Genomic DNA, 22803 nt, shown 5'->3' with positions numbered 1-22803 from the left:
AGTAGGAAGAGTTATTGTGTGTGCATACAGCCTTTTAAGTGAGGTAAATATACTGTAGCCACCAAGAGAGGGGAAGCAATAAGTACTGGTGGATTGTGTTGACTTTGTTGTCGTTTTAACTTCTACTGTGCAGATAATTCAGTGACTAACAGTTCTAACTATTTTGTATCCACTTGATGATGATAACCATAACGACGATGGTGTAGTTTCTAAGAGACGTGCTCAGACTGACAAACATCACAAGTGAACCGGACAGTGGGCCTAGAGAGGATGAACTGAAGTACTGCTGGTAGCTAAAGCCACTCCAGCATCTTTCTATCCCAGTGTTAATATAGCGAGTCCACACCATAATTATTGCTTGTCGTAGGCCTAGCCGACATAAATATCGTGAGCAAACAAACAACTCTCAAATCAACAAGGGTCAAATCCAAATACGTGTCAGTAATTAAATCATTACTCTGAGATTAGTTTTTCATTCTTCTTTCCTACGTGGGATTTGAGAAAGGAAGTAATTACGTTAAGATTTCATGGCTCTGACATCTATCTTCTCTCTAGGTTGTCACTCGAGACATGTTGATGTGAATTTGTATCGCCTGAAAAAATGTGGGTGCTAAAGTCTACGCCTTATCTTGGCGATATATCACGAGCAGACACTAAAAACATTTCAAAGTGAAAAAAGGAGGACACAACCGTTGTTTATTACTAATCAATAGCGGCATTACGCCAACTCAAAAGCATACTCTGCTATGGTGTTAATGATTTCTGAGTGATTTAGACTTGGACTAGGCCTAAATTTAACTGCAAATCATTTCCATATGATCGAGTTCTTTTTTTATCATGACATGAAAGAGAGATGGGTGGGCTACAAGTCTGCAAAATAATGATTGTTTTCATTGGGCCAGACAAGCCCAATCCTTACCAGACAGTGAAATAAATTGATTCAAATGAGTGTTACAAAGGAGAAGAAACTCACTTTTCTGGCAGAGTCAGTCTTTAGTCAACTGTAGTCCCCCAACACTTGAGCTGGAAGCATTTGGCATGGATAACATTGCGTGTATTCAGCTGTCATGGTGTGAAGGGTTCACAATTTGAGTACATGCTGTAAAGTGCCTGCCATGGCCGATGATGACATTTAGATGGGTTTAATGAGTTGCATGGCTGTTTGCTGTGCTTCAGGACAGGTACACTTAGCATAGAGACTGAGATTCAAGAACCTACAGGCTCACATTAATATAAGTGGTGGATTGCTTCTTGAAATTGGCCTTTCAAATGCTCCCTGGGAGGAACTGAAAAATGTCTACACTTTTGAAATACATAGTGATTGAGCTGTCTCCTCACACAATACACCAAACGCTGGCATTTTGAAATGGCCAAATAGTTAGCCGAAAGTAAAGCTGTTGTGACTGTGAGCTCGTAGAACAGATATTTTTGTCGAGCGGCACAACAAAGTATAAACACAAAGTATAACCACAGATGCTCTACAGGCCTTGTCTCACCTGTCTTGGAGTCAACAGAGAAGTAGGGCTGCCCGTGAAGAATACTGTAGACGATGCGCGCACTGTTGCCATAGGTGGGGTCATCTGCATCTGTTGCAGTCACTTGTGTCACATATGTCCCTGTCAAAAACAATATGCACTTAAACTTGATTGGACATGCTGCATGTCAATAGATACTTAGTCACAGTCAAACATCACAATCTTTACATTTCACTTCATTATTAAGCCCCATTTGTTTTACAATAAATACAAACAATTCAACATTTCTTTGATAAGAAATGTTTGATAATAAGGCAGTGGCACATGTTGGGACTTCCGCACACTGCAACAGTTCTCAGATTTTTTTGATGGTCCTATAAAAACAGTTAAAACAACTGTAGCACCACCGAGCCCGAGTGGAATAGTATGAGAGTGGCGACACTAGCGTTGACTCCCATTGTAACAATGGAATGCGGAAGTGTTGGAACTATAGCACATAGCGCCCCGCATTGCGGCGAGATCAAAGCGTGTCGCCCGGCCACTGTCGTACTATTCCACTCGGCTCGGAGTATTGCAAAGTTCACTTGAGCCGACTCAGCGCCATCCAAGTTATATCCCAACATCGTACAACATGTGTGAATTTGGTCATAATATTACTTTTGGGGGTGAGACAGCGTTGGTCTGACAATCCAGTCATTGACGACCTGATGCTGAATCATTACCACAGCCATGATATACTGTTATTTCAGCTAGGCAATGCAGGTAAGGTGTCCCACGATTCGATTCGATTCCGATTCTTGGGGTCACGATTCAACTCTATTCTCAATCCAGCGATTGTCTATTCAAAATGATTATCGATTCAATACTACAATACAATACAGCTGTGCTGATCTGAAGTGACTAGTACTGACTACAGTAACTTGAAAATGACTGAAGGCATGATGTGTACTGTGATTAGAGTAAGCTTACATTTCATATCACAAACGCCATTTAGTGAAAACTGTAACTGTAAGCAGGAAAAAAAAAACGATTTTTGGAAATTATGAATCGATTTTTAATCGTTCATAACGGGAATCGCAATTCTAATTCGAGAGATCCAAAGTGATCCTCCACAGATAATGCTTTCTGTGGACACAGCCCCTTAATACTTAGATAATAATCAAGCAAGTCCAGACTCAAGGTCATCATGTTTTTACGCTCCCATGCGTCGTACGACAGTGTAGCACTCCGATAATTGAAGATCTATACAAATCTCTTCGGTGTGAATTATAGGCTTTACTATTATCGTTATACTGAAAAGTAAACAGTTCCCTGGAGGGGTGAGTCACTCAGTGAGCTTATCCACGCTGAGAGTGTCTCCAAAATGAAATCACAGATTAGCTTCTTGGCTCTATCATTTCTAGCTTTGTGACAGGCTGTAATGTGTTTGGGGATATTGACTTGTCAATAAACAAACATATGGCATGTGTTAAAAAAAAAGAAAGAAAGAAAGGGGGAAAAGCTAAACTCAAAGTCTCAATAATACTGCACTAAAATAAGAAAAAGTTGTTATGTAATAGTGCTCCAAACTTTCCATTAAATGGATAATGCATGTGTTGATGTATTTTGCCGTAGCACACATGCTAGGTTCAACATGTTGACCCCTCTGAGTACTGCAGGCTTCAGCTGAAGCATTAACAGCTTAAGGTTTTACTGTAAGACTTCCACTGTTAAATTACCTCTCAGTAATGATATTTACTTAACAGATGGGCAGCTATAGGTCTAGCTCTGCGATACATTTACTGTGTGTGTGTGTGTGTGTGTGTGTGTGCATTCATACGTGCATGCGTGCGTACCGTCCATGCGTATGTCAATGTGTTATGCACACAGTGGGCTACAGGTGCACTCAAAAGCTGACATTACGAATCCGATGCCAGAAAATGGCACATCTGATTTCTGTGAGACAAAAGCTTGAATCTGAGAATAATAATGTCCAGTGAAACATCTCTCTCTCTCTCTCTCTCTCTCTATCCCCTCCTCTCTCTCTCTCTCTCTCTCTCTCTAAGAGAGAGAGAGAGAAGGGGGAGAGAGAGGAGGGGATAAATCCAAAGATGACTTTGAATGAGACTTCTGTCATCTTGACCACTAGACCTGTGCCACGGCCTACTTGGAAACAACGCAAGTTGGGAACCTAGTATGTCATATTATACCCGAGTTACTTTGATTACAGACATACGTACATACATACATACACACACGTTCAGGCTGTGACCCCCAGGCTGTGACCCCCCCCCCCCCAAAAGCTGTTCTTGTTTCTGATTATATTTCCTTATTTTTTTCTGGCATACTTGTTTATTTTCATTGATTGTCCATTTTCGGGATTTTTTGTTTTGGTATTTTGTATTATCTTACTTGCAATGGTATATAGTATATTACTTAACTTCCAAGGTTACAAGTAATCTGAGGTAGTGGGTTTGTGGTGGGTTGAGACGGGGGAAGAGCCTTTGTGTATGTCCTTATTGTTGTTGTGTACTGTACTGTACTGTACTGTACTGTACTGTACTGTACTGTACTGTAAAAGTACAGAAAAGGGAGTATCCTTCAGGGAAATTTCATAATAAATAAAATAAAAATAAAAGAATCATATTTGAACTGCTCCCTGCTGTCTCACCTGCAGGGGACATCTCAGGGACGCTGGCGGTGTAGGGGCCATCTTGGAACCGTGGCTCATTGTCATTGATGTCCTGCACCTTGATGATGAACTGGGACTCCGGCTCCAGAGGTTGACCGGTGCCGAGGTCGACGGCCTGGGCCCTCAGCGTGTAGTACGATTTGACCTCCCTGCAAAGAGAATCATTTAGAAAAAGACCAACACACTAAAGGGCCTTTCAAACGTGAAGCGATTTAACGCGCCTATAGCATACAGTAGTTCATTTCCAATGAGATCTTCCTTTTTGAGCTGAGCAGTCGCAGTGCGACAACGCAAGCATGTTTACGTGAGCGCGGTCCTATGTACTCAAAGTCGCTTCACAGGACAAATAGAATAAAAACTAACTTATTAGGATTAAAAATGTTAAAACTAAGAGAAAGGAAAAAAGGGGGGGGGGGGGTGGGGGGGGTGCAGTTAGGTGCCAATGAGCTCAGTGAACAGAGCAGAAATATACCACTAGCTACAGTATACTGAGGATCAACCTCGGGGATATTACCACTTTCCCAGCACATGTGCATCGACTTAACCGTGTTCCCCAAAGTCTAATCCATTCAGTATAGGAGTAAAATGCAGGAGGAAAAGGGAAACAACTGCTATCTAGCTCCCTGGTCACAAGAGTTGGTAATCAATAAAAGGCCATCAATAAAAGCACAGCTCTCCGACCCCCGGCGAGACTCATCAGAATGGATGGAATTTGGAGATTGCTTTGGATGAAATTACTGACATGGATAGTAGGTTACCCAGGGTTACAAAAACAACTCTGAAAAATGGACATGTCAAGTTTTGTGAATAAAGCTACACTTCAGCTCTCAGAATAACGCAGTAATTATTAGGCTTCAGTGAAACACTCTCTATGGCGGAATTTCTCAATCGTAAGACTGTGTTCACTGAGTCTATAAGGTTTGCAATCCATTTTGGAATTTTATTCCAGTAGTTTTGGACTGCAACCAGTTGGTGTAAAGCTCACTGAGCATGTTGATGAACTCATTATGCATTATGCATGCTCATAGGGTGTGATTCTTCCATGTGTGGGGCTGGGAGTGGTTGTTTTCAGAGCTTGGGCATAAGTGTATAGGGGTGTGGTTGGTGGTGCTTGCATGTGCGTGGATGGTGGTGGGTATGTGTAGTATGTGGTGGGCGTGAGGGGAGGAGGGCCTGCCTGTGGTGGGCTGGCGTGACCTCCGGGTGGAGCAGGGGGGGCCTTGGCTGTAGGGTGGTGTCCTCTGAATGCAGGCGGGGTGCTGGTTGTAGAGTGGTGCAGTGGGCAGACATGGGCAGTGTGCGGTCGAATGCGGTGTCTTTCAGGCTCTTTGCAAAGGTTGGGATCGCTGCTTTGTAGATGTGTACTTTGTCCCACAGGCTGCAAGTAGACTTTGAGCTTCGTGTCACAGAATCTGGAGATCTGTGCATTGATGGTGTTGATGTCATCATCTTTGATATCCCCTCTGGGTAGCAGTGCAGATATGACTACTTTTGAGTTGGGAAAAGTCGAGCTGGCTTGTTCCATCACTTCTTTGATAGACTCGACCAGTTTGTGTTCTCTTCTGTGTGGTTTCAGACTGTGTGTGTGCCTGTGTGAATTATTATTATTATTCAAGTATTTTTATTGAAGTTTTTTGTACATAAGACAGGACAGACAACAGATACATGACAGATACAGGACAAACCAACAACAACAACACCAGCACTCAACATTCATGTATAAAATATAAAAGTCTGAAATACACCTGTGTGAATTATTATGTGGCCGGGGAACCCCAGGTCATCTTCAGTCAGTAGCCCCATGGCACGTTTGGTGTCCTGGCACTTAATGTGTTGAACTCTGTGATTTGGGAAGAGTTTTTTTTTCCAATCCACGTATTTCCCATTTGAGTCCATGAGTGTCTTGTTTTGTGGCTGTCCTGTGCTGGGGAAAGCAATTTGTGTGTTTTGTGGTTGTACTGTGCTGGGGGGATCTGGCACCGGGGTTGTTTGGGGTGGAGGTTCTAAACTTGATGTATCCCACGATTGTGGATCTTGGCACCTGAAGCTACACTTCAGCTCTCTAGTCCACTTTGAGTCATCAGAATAACACAATAATTAGGCTTCAGTGAATCCCTCGTGGAACTTCAAAGGTGGCAGAATGTTTTGAAAAGTCTCAAGTCATCATTTTCTTCTTGTTCTGAAATGCGCTCTCTCTCTCTCACGCCAAAGCTGAGAATATCACTGGGCACTGACAGATCAGGGTTACGGTAATCTAAGGTTTATTCCTTGCTTTGCTCAAGTACCAATGGCTGCTTGGAGAATAGCCTACTGTGGGTCCTAATATTTTATTGTACACCTTGGCCTATAGCATCAATCAAACTTTATACTAATCTTACCATAAAGGTCTATCAGAGAAGATAAATCAAATAGATGCACCTTTATTGATCAAGAGGGGATTTCAGGTGTCATAGCAGTACTACAGTAGCCATGAAATACAGACACAGGTAAAAATGTGTGCGTGCGTGCATGCGTGTGTGCGTGTGTGCGTGCGTGCACTGCTTGCGTGCGTGTTTCAGCACATGAGCAAAAATGCCTGAGTGAATGGGCAGGAGTCACTAATCCAAGGACAGAGCAGAACACATGGTGGCTTGTTAATTTAGCTTAATGGCTACTGGCACAAAGGGCTGACTGACTATTAGAAGAATTCTTAAAATACATAATCAAGGCTATCATTCTCAAATCAACATTGGATTTTTGCAGCCACTGTACAGGCTGCATTATTATTTTTACGTGCAGTATTTTGAGTGTGCAACAGATAATGTAAATATGATCATTCACGCACCCACACATTCAACTGTACTCAAGTGTATTTGTTGTTTGTCATAACTTATGTTTGATTACTTTGTCTAACTTACTATTTGTTTATTATCTTAGGTGAGAGCCATGTATATGCCCTTTATGAGTTTATTTTATTGATGTTACATTTTGTACTGTTTTTATTGTGTGAATAAATAAAACTAAAACAATAATTCGCTATTATGGAAGGCATCTTCCACAACAGTTGTTGGTGTTCTGCAGACATTTGAGATACTGCTGGCCGCAACCAGCATCCGGTGGTGAGACAACAGCCAAAAAACGACCAGCGAGGGAGAGGCAGAACAAGAGGAAGAGGAAGACAAGGCGTGGACAGAAGAAATCCAGATGCCAAGACCCGACCCAACACAAAAAGTGTAAAAAAGGAAAAACAATATTCAGTTTCCTGTATCACTACCTACACTCCCCAGGCCTACATGATTAAGAGCACAGTCATGAAATATTGGCATATTTTGACATCAGATCCAGCTCTCACACAACATTTTAAGGATCCACCTCTCTTTGTATATTAAAGAGGACCAAATATACGGGACAAATTGGTTAGAGACAACATATTTCCGCAACCAAAACAGACTCTCCTGGCCCCCCTTAAACCATGCAATTATTCCTGTGGCAACTGTGCCCAGTGTAACAACACTTTGAAAACGAATGTCTTTAGACATCCCAGAACAGGTAAAGCCTTTCCAATAAAGGGTGTTATCACATGTAACACATTTTTTTATATATATTTGTTAAAATGTCCATGTGATAAAATCTATATTGGTAAAACTATCCGTCCCCTAAAACAAAGGATCAGTGAACATAAAAGTTCAATCAGAAGAAAAGATGAAAAGCCTGTCACTTTAATAATCACTCTCATCCTATCTCCTCCCTTAGGTTCCAGGGAATAGAGCAGATTACTCTTCAGAGAGGGGGTGATGTCGACAGAAGGTTATGCCAGAGAGAGCTCTATTGGATCCACACTTTGGAAAGTTTACAACCCTTAGGTCTCAATGAAGATTTTGATATGAGTGTTGTTCTATAAACAGATGACAAAAGATTACATTTGCTTCTACATTTTGCTTTCTTTATGATGGCTATGTGCCTGATGTTTGCATTTGATTGCATTATTGGCTTTTGTTTATTTTGTTTTACTTCGTTAAGCTATCACTTGTTTTGGAACTAGAGCTTGTATGTTTTTCTGAAAACGTAAGGTATTTCAGCTTAAATACATGCAACAACTGAAATGGGATATTGTGATTATGAGGTGGAGAAGTGCAGAAGGCTGCATGGAATGCAGGGCCTGCAACTTGCATCAATCAATGACAGAACAAAACATTCCATAATATAAATGTATGTCAAGTATCCTGCAGCAAGACAATGGTAAATCTACAACAGAATTACTCAAACACAGCAAAATGCACATGATAAAGTGGATAGATATGACGCCAGAGCAATCTGCGCATAAGTACGACAGGGACACTGAGATCACAAACCCCATCACAACACCCCCCGAAGCAGAGGCTAAATATACACAGCTATTACATGGACATAATAACATACGAACAATGAACGCCTCATAGGGTGGAACCTGAAGATTCGCAGAACATTAAATTGCATAATGAATCTGCATTGAATGACATGATAGTGAAAACAAAAGGAGAAGGATGCTGGGGAGGTAGAGGGAGTCTAATCACTGACGAGCTGTCATTTGTTGTAGCAGCGAGTGACGTTGAGCGTGTACGTGTAAATGTCAGTCTGCTTATATAGCCCGCGTGGAACCATAGCATTGTGCCTGTATGTGATTGGAGGGATTAGCAGGCTTGCAATGGTAAATATAAAATGTTATAAACTAATCACAGAACATTCCACCACAAGTGTTTTATTTTTATATAGCATTTTTTATATTAGCATTACATTACTACCGTTCACTAGAGTGAAATCCCCCTCCTGGATTAACACACACTTGTGCATGTATAACCTCTGTGATTTGATCAAGTAGTAAAAAATGCTATAATTTGCAAACGCAAATGTGCATAGTCTCATTCTTATTTTGGTCTTCCATTTTAAGGTAAACAACACCAATGCAACAATGAGTTACATTGGTGTGGTTTACCTTAAAAAACTTTTGTCCCAACACGACCCTTTGGTGTGGTTTGGGCTTTAATAACAGTACAGATAAAATAAAAAGTGGGTCAGCTGCCATACTGAAAGGTCCTGGTGGCTCTTTGCAGGTGTAGTGTATGATTTACAATTCACTACTTAATGGATTACTAATCCATGAGTTGAAGCTCCCTGATGGCTTTTCATAAAATCATGGAATGTGTGGTGAACTTACTTCGAGTTCCATTGACTTGTACTGACACTGTAGGAATGCACTTAATGGAAAAAACATCATGTGTTCGTGTCGAAGTGTCCTTGAGCAAGACACTGAACCCCTAATTGCTCCCGATGAGCAGGTTGGTGCCTTGCATGGTTTCCTTTCCTCTGCCATCGGTGTATGAATGTGTATGTGAATGGGTGAATGTAATGTAAAGCGAACACAAAAAAAGAAAAAAAAGAAAATTGAGATGCTTTCGGAAGCGCTTGTGTATGAAGTGCCTCTTGTAAACACTGAAACACCTAGGCGGAGCATGACACAGCAGCCTGACAAGCCAGGTGGGTCAGCTATGGTGACGATCTGTTTGTTCCTGCCAGTGTGGAGAGAGTGCCAAGGGCCATTCTACGTTTACACATGTATTCATTTATTTATTCCCTCCTCATAACAAGGAGTGCCCTCCGGAGCTGTGAGTGTGACTTAATCTGGAGTGACACTTTCCTGTAAAGAGCTAGTGGGGATGGCCCCGTTTGGGAAAGGGCCCCAATCATTATAATAACGAGGAAGGTGAGCTCAGTAGCACAGTAGCAAATCTCCACCGGGAGGCATGGCCTAATAATAGCGAAGTACGTATGCAGTCAGGGTTGCTAGCTGACTATTTCTTTGCCCTACACATGATATGCTTGTGCAGCCCCCCAACCCCCCTCCCCCGACGGGCGTCACGTTTCCTCCTGCAGCTCGTCTACTGTTTGATAACTTAGATTTGTCCTAATGAGGGTGCTAAATAACACTTAAACTCACTGCTGCTTCAGTGCTTCAGCTCGAGGACGGAGAAAAGTATTGAGACCGAAAACCTGCATATCTGTGTGTTAGTCACGCCTCCATATATAGTCACGCCTCGTGACATCACACCTCCATATATGGTCACGCCTTGTGACGTCACGCCTCGTGACATCACACCTCCATATATGGTCACGCCTTGTGACGTCACGCCTCGTGACATCACACCTCCATATATAGTTACGCCTTGTGACATCACGGTCACGCCTCGTGACATCATGCCTCGTGACACGTCATGCCACTATATGGCCATCTCCAGAAGATCACGACACTGACCTCATCTAACCCTGGCTAGCCATACATGGAGAAGACTGGATCCTCACCTAGATCTGCATATATGGAGCTGGCCAACAACTCTACATCTGACCTCAAACCCTTATATCTCCTTATATCTATGGAGCTGACCTGTTCTGACTTTCTGATCTGACCTCATCAAACCCTGTACACTCAAGATACTCTCCATATATGGCCAGTGCAGAATTCATTCCATATGTTGATCTGACCCCCCATGCCAATGTGCCAGCGCTCACCAAGCAGTCTGCCGTCTACCATCACCCAGGCAGATCCAGGGCGCAGATCCAAGGCTTACTGGTTATTATGAAGATCGGCTTGGTGCACTTTGTTGCCCCCCTCGACGTGTTGCCCTACACATACTGTGCGTATAGCTGGCAGCGGTACTGTATGCAATTTTACATTTCTACCTCGAGCCATAAAAGAGTAGTGATACAAACCAGTTGTATATTGGCTCTATATGTTCTTCTATCAGTCTCTCATACACATGCACTCTCTCTCTATGTTTCTCTCTATCTATTCTAGGGCATGTGATGACAATGATTTGGGGTTGTGCGCAGGTAGGAAACGGCACGGGGCAAAGGGACATAATAATTCAGATTATTATCATGATATCACTATCATGGTGCAAGCTGAGTAGACAGTGTATATGGAGGCATGAATCCTGAACTCCTTTCGGCACAAGGCACCACCGCACAAGAAAGTATAAAACAGGCGTAACTCATGTAAAAGTAGTGATGCACATTGCCATCACTAAGACGAACATAAAGTTACAATGTTATAGTCTAATACATTGCAATAAGTGTGCACGACTCTCCTAACTCCAATCATGCATGTAATTCTGAACAGATTTCGGTCATTTAAATTCATTTATAATCTGCTAAATCAGATTTTTTGTATTCCTTGTGATAATGTTTGCATCCCCAAGCAGTCATTCAAAGGTTGCAATTTTAAATGTGTCAATTTTTCACTCCTCCGCACTAGCTTTACTGCTTCGAGTCCTTCGCGAGAGAAAGTAAGATCATTTACAGACAATTATTGAATTTATTGTACTGTACATAAAACTGCATTCAGGATGAGATGTACATAGCTATTAGCTAGCTATACGTCTGAAAGCTGGCAGCACAAGCCAGCATAGTCTCAGGAAAAAGGTGGAGAGAGAGAGAGAAAAGGGAGAGATAACCCATAAAAAATGAATAATATTGTGGCACACTAGTAAAGAAAGTTAAATTAAAGTTATATAAAATAATTATTTTGGGAAATCTCTATGGGAAAAATGCATGGGCTCTGGATCGGTGGAACCACAAAATGGCTGTAGGAAATGCATACTCCAAAACAATTGAACAGACAATCAAGGGTTTATACCAGCTCTTTCAAACTGAAAACTAACTTTCCCATCAAATGAAGTTGGTCTATTCAGGTGAATGTGAATAGCATTGTTAATCACACAGATACCATATGGCCATTGGACTGATTATTATTTCAGTATAATTCACTTTTCAAGATAGCCACATATCTTCTTTACCCAGCCACGGTATGTCTTATTTATCAATGCCAGACATGTCTCTATTTTGTCATATCCCTGATAGTGTTTGCTTTGTTTCTTCCAAGTTAAACACCTACTGTACATAAGATATTATAAGACAGAAACCTGTCAAAGCACACCGCACTCTGCACTGAATATTTCCGGCTGCATCTGGTTGAAGTGTAATTGAAGTGCATTTTGTGACAGCAGTAATACCCGGGAGGGCTTTCTTTGCTGTGATTATGGGCACGGTGACAATGCAATAGATAATACATGCAGACGAGTGCTGCAGGCATCACTAGAATACCAGTAGCTATTCTGGAACAACCTCATGGGCATTACAGGTTTTACGCAGCGGTTTGCAGTGCGTGTGCATGTGCATTGACTTAACCGTTTTCTTCAAAGTCAAATGCACTATAGAGGTAAAAAAGCGGGAGGAAATAGGAAATGCTGCTAACTAGCTCCCTGGTCACAGCAGTTGGGGATCAATAAAGCCATCGATGGAAGCACAGCCGAGCGGTAGGGGAAGCATCAGAATGGTTGGAAGTTGGAATGCATCTTTGAGACAATGCTTTGACAATACAGTACCTGTATATTGGAGCCAAGTGGCATCATAAGCTTAGTACTATAATAATCAGTCTGTGTGATCATAACATAATATAGTATACATAATAGTGATGGGAGATTAATCGGCAAACACATCGGTATCGGCCGATATTGGCCTTAACCCATTTTGACCTGAGATCAGATTTCTGAAAAAGCTATGTTTCTATGTCAGTAGCCTGGGGTCCACCTATGCTTTCTATGGCATAGGCAGCTCCCGGCAGGATCCGCCGGGAGAATCTAAGCGCAGCTGCGCAACATGAGATTAATTAATTAGAGCGACAGTGAGAGAGAGAGGAGCGTGTGTGTAGTATGTGTACGTGTGTGTGTGTGTGCATACAATTTGCGAAAAACTTGGTTTTTCTACATAATTTCCTCTGATAAATCCTACTAGTAAAAAGTAGTAGTAGAAATTAATCCGGGTGTTGCGTAGGTTAACTAAGTAAAGAACAACTGTGTACTTGAATCTGTAGTGTACTGTACAGATGTACAGAAGTACAATTTGATGCCAATACTTTTGTAATTTTACTCAAGTAAATGTGAATACAGAACTATTTCTATATTATATCTATCTCAAGCACCTGAGGGTGCTAACCTTATTCCTAATCGTAACCTCAGTAAAACTATGCTTAATCCTAACCTATTGCCTAATCTTAACCTCAGTAAAACTATGCTTAATCCTAACCTATTGCCTAATCTTAACCTCAGTAAAACTATGCTTAATCCTAACCTATTGCCTAATCTTAACCTCAGTAAAACAAATACAAGAACACAAGAACCACTGCGGACGAGCGGTCCGCAAAGAACATAGGCAGTGTGTTTTGGGGCGAACCTTCTGGTTACCCTTGAGTGTGCTTGAGAGTGCTTGAGAGAGTGCTTGAGAGTGCTTGAGAGTGCTCACCTGTCAAGTCCAACCAGAGCGTGTATGTCCCCAGTGATCTGGTCAATAGTGAAGATGGAGCCTGCTCCCTCCCCCGACAGCGTGTACTTGACTTCACTTTCTCCATGGTCCCTGTCTGTGTGGAGCTGAAGAGGGACAACACAGCACTTTCCCTCAATTAGAGCAAATCAATGGGTCTGGCTACTATCAGTCAGAAGAAATACATAATTATACATTATTGTCGTCAGATATCGACTCCATTGTCTGTTTCTTAATGCACCGATAAGGCCAAACATTGGCAAGTCAGAGCAATATATTGAGTTTGTCATAAGTACTATGATATAATGCAGATTGCATTAGTTTATAATGAGTTACTACAAATGTCAAATATGCCAACTATAACATTTAGTGAAAAATAAATGAATAATAATAATAATAATAATAAGTTAAAATTGTAAAAATAAAATACATAGAACATGGCTACTTCACATGCATAGTGTAATTTAATGTTGTGAATTCCTCCCAAGATAATTGGCGGTTTGAGCTGCTGTAGACTTGATTTAACAACTCCGCACCACCCACACAACGATCAATCAGTCAGTTTGCTCATGGGATAAATTATGTTTCCAAGGCTTTACTTCAATCACTTAACAGAACACCATTGGGCAGAGCACAGCGCACTGTGCGCTACAGCGCAAAAAGCGATAATTGTATTGGTCATTATTGAATTTTTCCACACTGCAACACACCCACAGACAAATTATAGTCATATACCTATTTTGCAACTGTGCCATGGGTACTCTGCACGAGTACTGAAGTCCTGACGTCACTCCCACTACGCCTGGGTCACAGTGTAATGTTCTATTGGAATCCCCATAGGCAAATCTTGGGTCACATTCCCACCTAATACTTCGGTAGACTCGATGCGAATGGGCGGAGAAGTTGGGATTCTTGCATATTTTATTTGCTGCGGTTTGCCTTCACATTGTCATCCGCAGAAATTGGAAACGCAGCAGGGGGGACCTTTATCAATGTGTTCCATTCATAAACTAACCTACACAGTGAAATCTATGGTGATAAAATATACTCATAATGTGTCGTGCCGTCTGGGACTGGACCACCCCCCCTCTCTCTATCTCATTATACGCACGCAGCCACGCACTGTTCTTTTGGGCATGGAGGCACAGCACTGAGCGCACTGATTTCTGAAAATGCGCAGCAAAGCTTTCTGGTGTGAATGTCACCTTAGATTGTGTCATACCACCTGGAGATTTTGTATGGGACTCTGTGTCGTTTATGATATAGAGTTACATTTGATAACATCTTTGTTTGGATAAATTCCTCTATGGGAATTTCAATACAAAAACTACAACTCGACTGGCCTTCGGCCGGTCTCACTGTAGCGCCACCGATTTGTTTTCTTTAAAGGTGTCCAGTTGTCCAGAGTGTGTGTGTGTGTGTGTGTGTGTGTGTGTGTGTGTGTGTGTGTGTGTGTGTGTGTGCAGTGAAAAAGGGATGGGTCAGTGAATGTGGAAAATGTGATGTCATTTGCATCACAGCAAAATGTTGCACAATAACATACAAATGCAACCGTATGGTAAATATGCAAGTTGTGGCCCAGGCCGTAGCGTAACGGTCTGGGCACCGGACTGGTGATCCAGTCGCGGTGTGCCGCGGGTTCGACTCCCGGACCCGACACGGCCTTTACCGCATGTCATCCCCCCATCTCTCTCCCGTTTCCTGTCAGCCTACTTTCTATCCCTTAAAAAATCAATAAAGGCGTAAGCCGCAAAAAAATATCTTAAAAAAAAAAAAAAAAAAATGCAAGTTGTAAGCAGTTGTAACAGTATAGTGTTGTTTCCTATATGACATGCATTAGTATTTGTGCATGGAGTGATTTGTGTCGTTTAGTAGAAGAAGAGGAACGGATAAACGAGCTTACTCCTTTGCACCCCTTTTCAATTAGGGTGGAAGGATAATACTGTGTCCAAATGGGGGATAGCGCCCTCTTGCGGCAGTGATGTCAGACTTCGGCCCTCTATTCGCCATGAAAATACTACTGAAAATACTAAAAGTCTGTTGTCATGCCCCACTCACCGCTCTCCCAAAATAGAGATGCTCCTAGATGTACCTGACTTTAAACCAACAAGACAACCTACAGTTCAGTACTACCTGTAAATAAGACGCCTGACCTGCTACACAAAAATAAAATTGTGGTTTTCATGTGACATCTCAAAAAAGATACAGGCGCTATTTCACCAAAAGCATGATTCCTCTCTAGCTATAGTGTTATATATGCAGGAAAATATTCTAACATTAGCTCATAGCTTGGCTGTGATTTATTTATAATTAAACGCATGTATGACATTGGGAACAGCTCGTACTCGGTACATTTAGCACGCATAGCCAGAGGTTGAGTACAAAGCTTACGGTTCGTCACACACAATAAGGTTGATGGCCGACTGGCTGTTTAACAGTCAACAACATAGAGAAAGGGAGAAAAAGGAAGAAAGGGAGGGAACAAAGGACAGAGTGGGAGGAGGAAAGAGCCATTGAGCAGCAAAAGAAAGTAGAGAGACTAGAGTACATGAGTGCGGAAGAAAGAAGCAATCAATGATGAAATGATCAAGGAGGGAAACAAACAGAAGAAACAGAGGGAGAAGATGATGAAGATGGGAAGGAGGCAAGGGAGAGAGGGACAAAGTAATAGGGGTTGCAAACCTCGCACCTAAAGACTTCCAGAGTTCCCAGGGAATGGCCCAAATGACAAGCAGTGGAGGAATGGAGCAGGATAAAGAGGCTCACAGTTCATTTCTGTGCCTTTTCACATGTCAAAACAATCTGCCAAATTGGAATCAAAGGATAAGAAAAAAATCGTTCCCATATGGAAATACTTTGAGGTTTTGTCACAACACAACTGCCACAAAGACATACAACAGCAAAGACAAGGGAAGATTTTTATGTGAAGGATATTAATAATATTATGCTCATAATGAATGTGCGGAAACCGCCGTTTACGACATCGCAATTTCATTGCTCAAAGAAACGACCATTTTGTACAGTAGGACACTCGGATATAGCATGAATGTACAGCATTCATTAAGTGGGTTGTGTATGTAATGACTAGGGAAATTAATATGATGTTCCGGTTAATTGGCTCTTTGTGCTGAAATAAAGTCATCCCCCTCTTCTGCAAAATGATCACAGATAAATTAAAGGCAAGTGTCTGTGGCCTGTTGTTTTGATGGATGCATCCTGTCTGAAAGGGCCTGCTTTTGTTTCTTGTATCCTATGTGCCTGGTGTATTAAACAGTGAAAGGATAGCTTATCAGGGCACCTTGCCGTATGCTGAATACCAATGTTGACATTTTTTTAATGGAAATCTCGTGTAATGCGCTTCGGAATGGCTATTCCTCGTGACACATGTGATAGATGTTGGTATTTAAGTGCCGGAGCCCACACGGGTTGCCCATCTTAGTGCTTATTTTCACACAATCAGAGCTGCGTGTGCCGCCGCGCTCATGATGAATGCCAATGGCCACACATTACACTCTGGAGTGGTCCTTTCACATAAAAGTCATGTCTTGTCCAAGACGGATTGATGCACCATTCAAAAGGTCAAGGAGACATGTGTAAAGGGGACAACCAGGTGATATATCTTCCCCTCTGAAAGGCCACACGCAAGCAGCATGCGTGCTCAACAGGCTGGGAGTCAATCGCCAGTTCACAGCAGTATTTAGGGTGATGCATTGATGGCTGCAGCCAAACTGACAAAAGTGGATTTTTGGGGGGATTATCTTGAACCAGTGATATTCAACTGTTTTAATTAAATGGACCTCCAGTTTCATATTAAACCATGGACCGCCATTTGATACGATTTGTATTTCTGGGACTCCAATGTACGCTGTATTTTTTTTTACAATGTACAAATGTGACCTGATATGACTGAGAGCCTGCTATCGCGCAAACTCCAGCTTTTCACCAGAGACATACTATAGAGCATGTCTGAAATAAGTGTCAGAGCTGAGTAAATATGAAATAAATGCTTAAACATGTAGCTAGGTGTAATGTTAAAGACCACAGAAGTGAACCTTTCAAGCCTGTTTTCTCAACTCGCTGTTTTCTGCAAGACATTACTCTATAAGCCATATCTCCAAAACTGCTGGGTCAAACTGATAATAACTCAAGACAAAGGAAACAAAGGAAACAAAAAAAGAAGGAAACTCTCCAATAAAACTCTGTAGAGAGATCAGATCAGCTCATGGTCACAAACACATCCTGGGAAGACAAGCAGGCTAGTCAGGTTAATCAAAATTCCTGCAATTTCACCACATAAATTCACATAGAACTTGTGCATATTACATTGAATAATCAAGGATTCTTGCCCGCAAAATCAAGGTTTTTTGCCCGTGTTGTTCTGGAGGGTCTAGGCTTATAGACCGCTGTCTTGTTAGCATGGAATAATGCCTGGAGCGCATCTGACATGCCTGCCTGCTCTTGTGGTGAAGTTTTGGATATAACAAAATATAGCACTGGCCAGCCTGTAGTATACCTAATTATGAGCTTATCCAAAGCCAGTACAATATAATTGCACAATACAGTGTTTCAGAAAAGAAAAACAACAATCTGGTTTCGCAGTCTCGCCTCCCAGCGGTCTCAGTCTCGACTCAGTCTCGACCCCCTCCCCCCCTCGGTCTTGACTTGGACTCGCTTTTGATTTTCTTACGTGTCTTCTATCCCCACAAATACCAATTTTTAACAATCAGGCTTTCTCATCATATTTGGATATTTATGCACAGTGGTCTCACAGGCACAAACTGATTTGGTGCTACTTGTGATGTCATCGGTATCTTCCTACTTTGTATAATCCCTCCCCCTCTTTAGTTCCAAATTAGTCTTTGGAGATTGTGAAAGGGGTGGGCCTTATTATTGAGGGGTGCTGTCCCCTCCTAAAGCCTATAGCTTTTGTCCTCACACATCTCAATATTTGCCATTGACAATGAAAGGGGAATTCAGGTCAAATGTCTGCTAAATCTTATCCCCAAACATCTCAGTATTTGCCATTGACATCAAAACATTAAATGCCATTGACATTGAAGGGAAAATGTACGTCATATGTAGACGAGCAAATCGGCTAACCAATCACATGGTGGGAGTGCTTGGCCAATAAGGGCGCTTAAGGGCTTGGCCAGAAGATATCAAAGCTCTACTGATTGGCCAGTATGAGATGATGAAAGATGACAAGAGCGCCCCTTACTTCACACGGGTGTGATTATTTTTATTATAATGAGTCAAAGATGTGGGAGGGGAGTAGCTGGGATGAGGGTGTGGCGGAGAAAATACATACATTTACATACATACACAGCGCCCCCACCATATCAGGACATTGTGGTCCTGCATATACAACTGCTTTAGAAGCCAAGCAGAAATGACATGGAATGGTTATATCAGAGTGGTGATTTAGGCTCAAACCATTAGAAATACTTTTGAGGGACATAAAAATAGGACATTAAATATTAACAATTGTTTTAAAATGCATTTGTAGTTATATTATCCAACTCATTGAAACTCATATGACACTCTGGTGTGGACACGCTGGTGTTTCTACAGATTACCAGTCACACTGAAGCTCTTGTCACACTTTATGCAGTGGTATGGTCTTTTTCCAGTGTGGATACGCTGGTGTTTCTTCAGATTACCCGCCTTTGTGCCTGTTTTTTGTGGCCCACTGTGCCACAAAAAACAGGCACAAACATTCCTTTGTCCCGGTCTCTATTCACACACTGAATGTGTGCTGTGCGTAGATCGAGGATATAACCTTATGATGAGCACTTTTACTTTTTACTGTATTATCTTGGGCCTATGTCTATGCACACACACTTTTATGACCTATCGCATAGCACTTTAAACGCCTGCACTTTAATGGTTGTGTGCACCTTTTACTCTGGTATTCGCTATGTGAACTGTTTGTTGTCTGTACTGTTTCATTCATTGTTTAATGTACTGTCTATGGTGCAACCCAATTTGCCCTTCGGGGACACTAAATAAACTTGAACCTTGAACGTTGATTGAAACTCTTGTCACATTGATTACAGTGGTACGGCCTTTCTCCAGTGTGGATATGCTGGTGTGACTTCAGGTTATGTAATTGACGGAAACTCTTGCCACATTGTTTACAGTGGAAAGGTTTTTCTCCAGTGTGCATGCGCTGATGTTGCCTCATACTGTCTGACGCATTGAAGCTCCCGACCTCTATGTGCTTCTATCACTCTTGCGACACAAACCCTTCGTCACTGGTAAGTAGATTCCTAAAAGCATAGGCTGAGCATAGGTATGGTCTAATCAACACACGAGACAAACCATTGCCATGCTCGCAAGCATGGCAACCTTAATTTGCGCAGGTGCACTTCTCAAGCTTGGACTATTCACTATTTTGATTGATTGATTGATTGAAATATTTATTAACAGTTTGTAGAATTACAGTACATTTTAAGCACAAACTCAATACAAAGACTGTTAACTGTGAGTGGACGACCCAATTAAGCATTACACTTGTTTACAACAGGGTCCACATTGTTCAATTCATCAAAACATTTAGAGACGTGGGTCAGTGATGTGACACCCCAAAAAAAGTGTTTTTTAAAAACCTTTAAATAACAGGAATAAAAATGATTTACTTTTGTTCTACTCACTCTCATCTTTATGGAAACATATTTTGTTTTTAGATATTTTATTGGAATCAGAATTTATTCAGCATTTTGTTGTACTTGTGCCTAAAATCGTCATATGGTGTGACATGACAATAATTGTTTATAAAATGAAAATGGAGTACACCTTTCTTAAGGTGCTCACTTTATCAAAGTCCTTTATCATAACTAACCTGTGATCCACTATAGTTTTGTGAAAATGTATTAAATCTGTATATTATTTCCGTAATCAACACTCAATGTGAGGCCCATGTTATCGGTCTTTCAATATATTTTGTATTTATTGTGACAAAACCTTCTCTAAAATTACACAAATATTTGTGACTCTTCCTTAGACTATTTGCTATGTAATCCATGAACATTAATGGTTTCATCATTAATAAAGGTATGATTTTTTTCACTATTTGGAACGTCACACCAAATGATTTAGTGTCACACCGTATGATCATATCTTCATTTTTCAAAGCAAACTGTGTTTTAACCTACTTATTAGTGAGTACTGAACTTTACAGATTGATTTAACAATTACTCAGGAAAAACAGCAACAGGAAAATTGCTTTAACATTGAATAACATGGCAATGACTGAATAAAACGAAATTAAACACAATTTATTGTGGATAGTTGCAGATTTTAGGTGAAAATGTTTAAAACAAATGTTTAAATGGACAAAAGAAGCATGGGACTTTGTTATTTATTGTTATATCTGTAGGAAAATACAGTTTGTATCATATGGTGTGACAAAAAAGTCATATGGCGTGACAGGAAAACAGTCACACCATTATGATAAAGTGTCACACCATATTACATTTTCTGCACTTAACATAACATTGAGGCTACTAGCTACACATTAGCATGCTAACAACATGCTAGCTATAACAAAGCAACATAGATTTACATGACCAAAAAATCTAATACCTTTAGCTTTTTTAATGAAAAAGGTGTCACACCCACAGACACTTGGAAGAGTCGCATTGGTCAGCGTTCCAACAAGATCGTATTTCATGAAAATGTTAAAATGATAATTCACCACAGACACCTGTCATGCTATTGTAATGCAAGTGCTGAACAGCCTTACTGAAGAAGTACCTCTCTATCCCAATGGGTGTCCAAACAATTGCCTGTTGAAATGTCCCAAAATGGTGTCACACAATATGATTTTGGTTTGGGGGACAAAATCTTTTTGATCAGAAATGACTGAAAACATTATGCTTGGACTTTGAAAAGATTAGGCTCACAAATAGACATCTATATTATATTTATGGAATTTTTAAAATAATTTTAGCATTTTTTTCCTTAGTTTTATTTAAGTTCCTACTTTGAGAAACAAGGCCGGGACAGTCGCACCATATGATTTTTGCTGTGTTTGGTTGAAAATTCTGAAGAAATTAGGAATTACATTTTTTAATCTTGAGTATGTTCACATGAAGCATAATGTCCTGCACAATATTCAGAAGGTTTTTGACAAATATATGTTTTATTTATACATGAGTGACACTGAGGACAGCCAGGGACACCATGTCACGCCACCCTGTATACAAATAGACACTTCTATGTAGTTAAAGAACAGAACAGGAATTCACCTGCCTCAATAAAACTACCATGGACTGTCTCAAGCTAATTCAAAATGAACTAGAAAAAGTGCCCCTCGGGACACAGCTATAACAGGCAGATATGGAAAATGCAGGACAAAGGTTTTTCCTTGGCTCTAGGGAGTGTGCATATATAGTCGCATACACAGCTGTCCACAGATCGGTGCAGGTATAGGTGAAAACATCAATTGGCATGTTAATAGCGCACCACCATGAGACTGCCGCTGCCGGAAAATGCACTCGCCCGCCCTCCACGCGGAGTGCAATACATACTCTCCCCATGCCTTCGTCTGGTGGAGACAATACTTTGAACCTTTTGAGTGCTCGGATGGCAGCCTTTTCTTTCGTATTCCAGTCCCACTGATCCTTGAAGCTCCAGCCCTACTTTACATTATTATAATTTTTGCACCTCCATCGAGCACCTGGTTGATTTTCTTTTTGTCCCCCAGAATACCCAACTAAAACTTGGTCCCACGTTATGTGCCTGCAGGGAGGTCTGCTTTCAGCCTCTCAATTTACAATTTACAGATTTAGGCATTTAGCAGACGCTCTTAATCCACAGCGATTTACATTAAGCGAGAACAAAAAGCATGGCAATACATAATATACATGCAAAGTAGTTATCATGAATGATACGTAAGCTAAGAACGTAACAGTGGATCTATGAAATGAAACTATGCATATATATACTATATACTATATAATATAGTATATAATATATACTATTGTTTACATGAAATTTTATGTAAACATAGCACTATATAGTAGTGCTATGTTTACATAAAATGCTATATGTCTACATAAACTACCATCTAAGTCTACATAAAATGCTGTCTAAGTTACATAAGTTGAGCCTTTGCATATACCTGTAGGAGGTCGAGGCTAGGGAAAGTACTACGGAAAGTGGAAAGTACGGAAGTACGGAAAGTGCAGTTTAATGTTTCAGGTTGAAGGTCTCACACTTTGGAATGCTCTTCCACACTCCACAGGTCTTGAGAGCTGAAGCCTCTGTGGACATGTTTGAGTGGCGCTAGCAGCTCCAATGCATGGCTTTCTGAACTGAGGTCAA

At 41.1% G+C, this 22803-nt stretch overlaps 1 protein-coding gene across 1 annotated transcript in view; it reads right to left on the bottom strand.

Moving 5' to 3' along the window:
- Window positions 1-22803, bottom strand: part of LOC310871202 (cadherin-12-like) — a gene marked incomplete at its 5' end in the record, with an annotated part of 172749 nt that overhangs the window by 43304 nt on the left and 106642 nt on the right. The window contains 3 exons of the mRNA XM_083782693.1: window positions 1497-1616; window positions 4126-4295; window positions 13459-13583. Of these exons, the coding sequence (XP_083638819.1) occupies window positions 1497-1616; window positions 4126-4295; window positions 13459-13583 (415 nt within the window). The remainder of the gene's footprint in view (window positions 1-1496; window positions 1617-4125; window positions 4296-13458; window positions 13584-22803) is intronic.

Source organism: Protomyctophum parallelum, assembly GCF_964188405.1.
Source record: "Protomyctophum parallelum genome assembly, chromosome: 14".
NCBI classification, from domain to species: domain Eukaryota; kingdom Metazoa; phylum Chordata; class Actinopteri; order Myctophiformes; family Myctophidae; genus Protomyctophum; species Protomyctophum parallelum.
The sequence above is the reverse complement of the archived record's forward strand: the minus strand, read 5'-3'. Positions and strand labels throughout refer to the sequence as shown.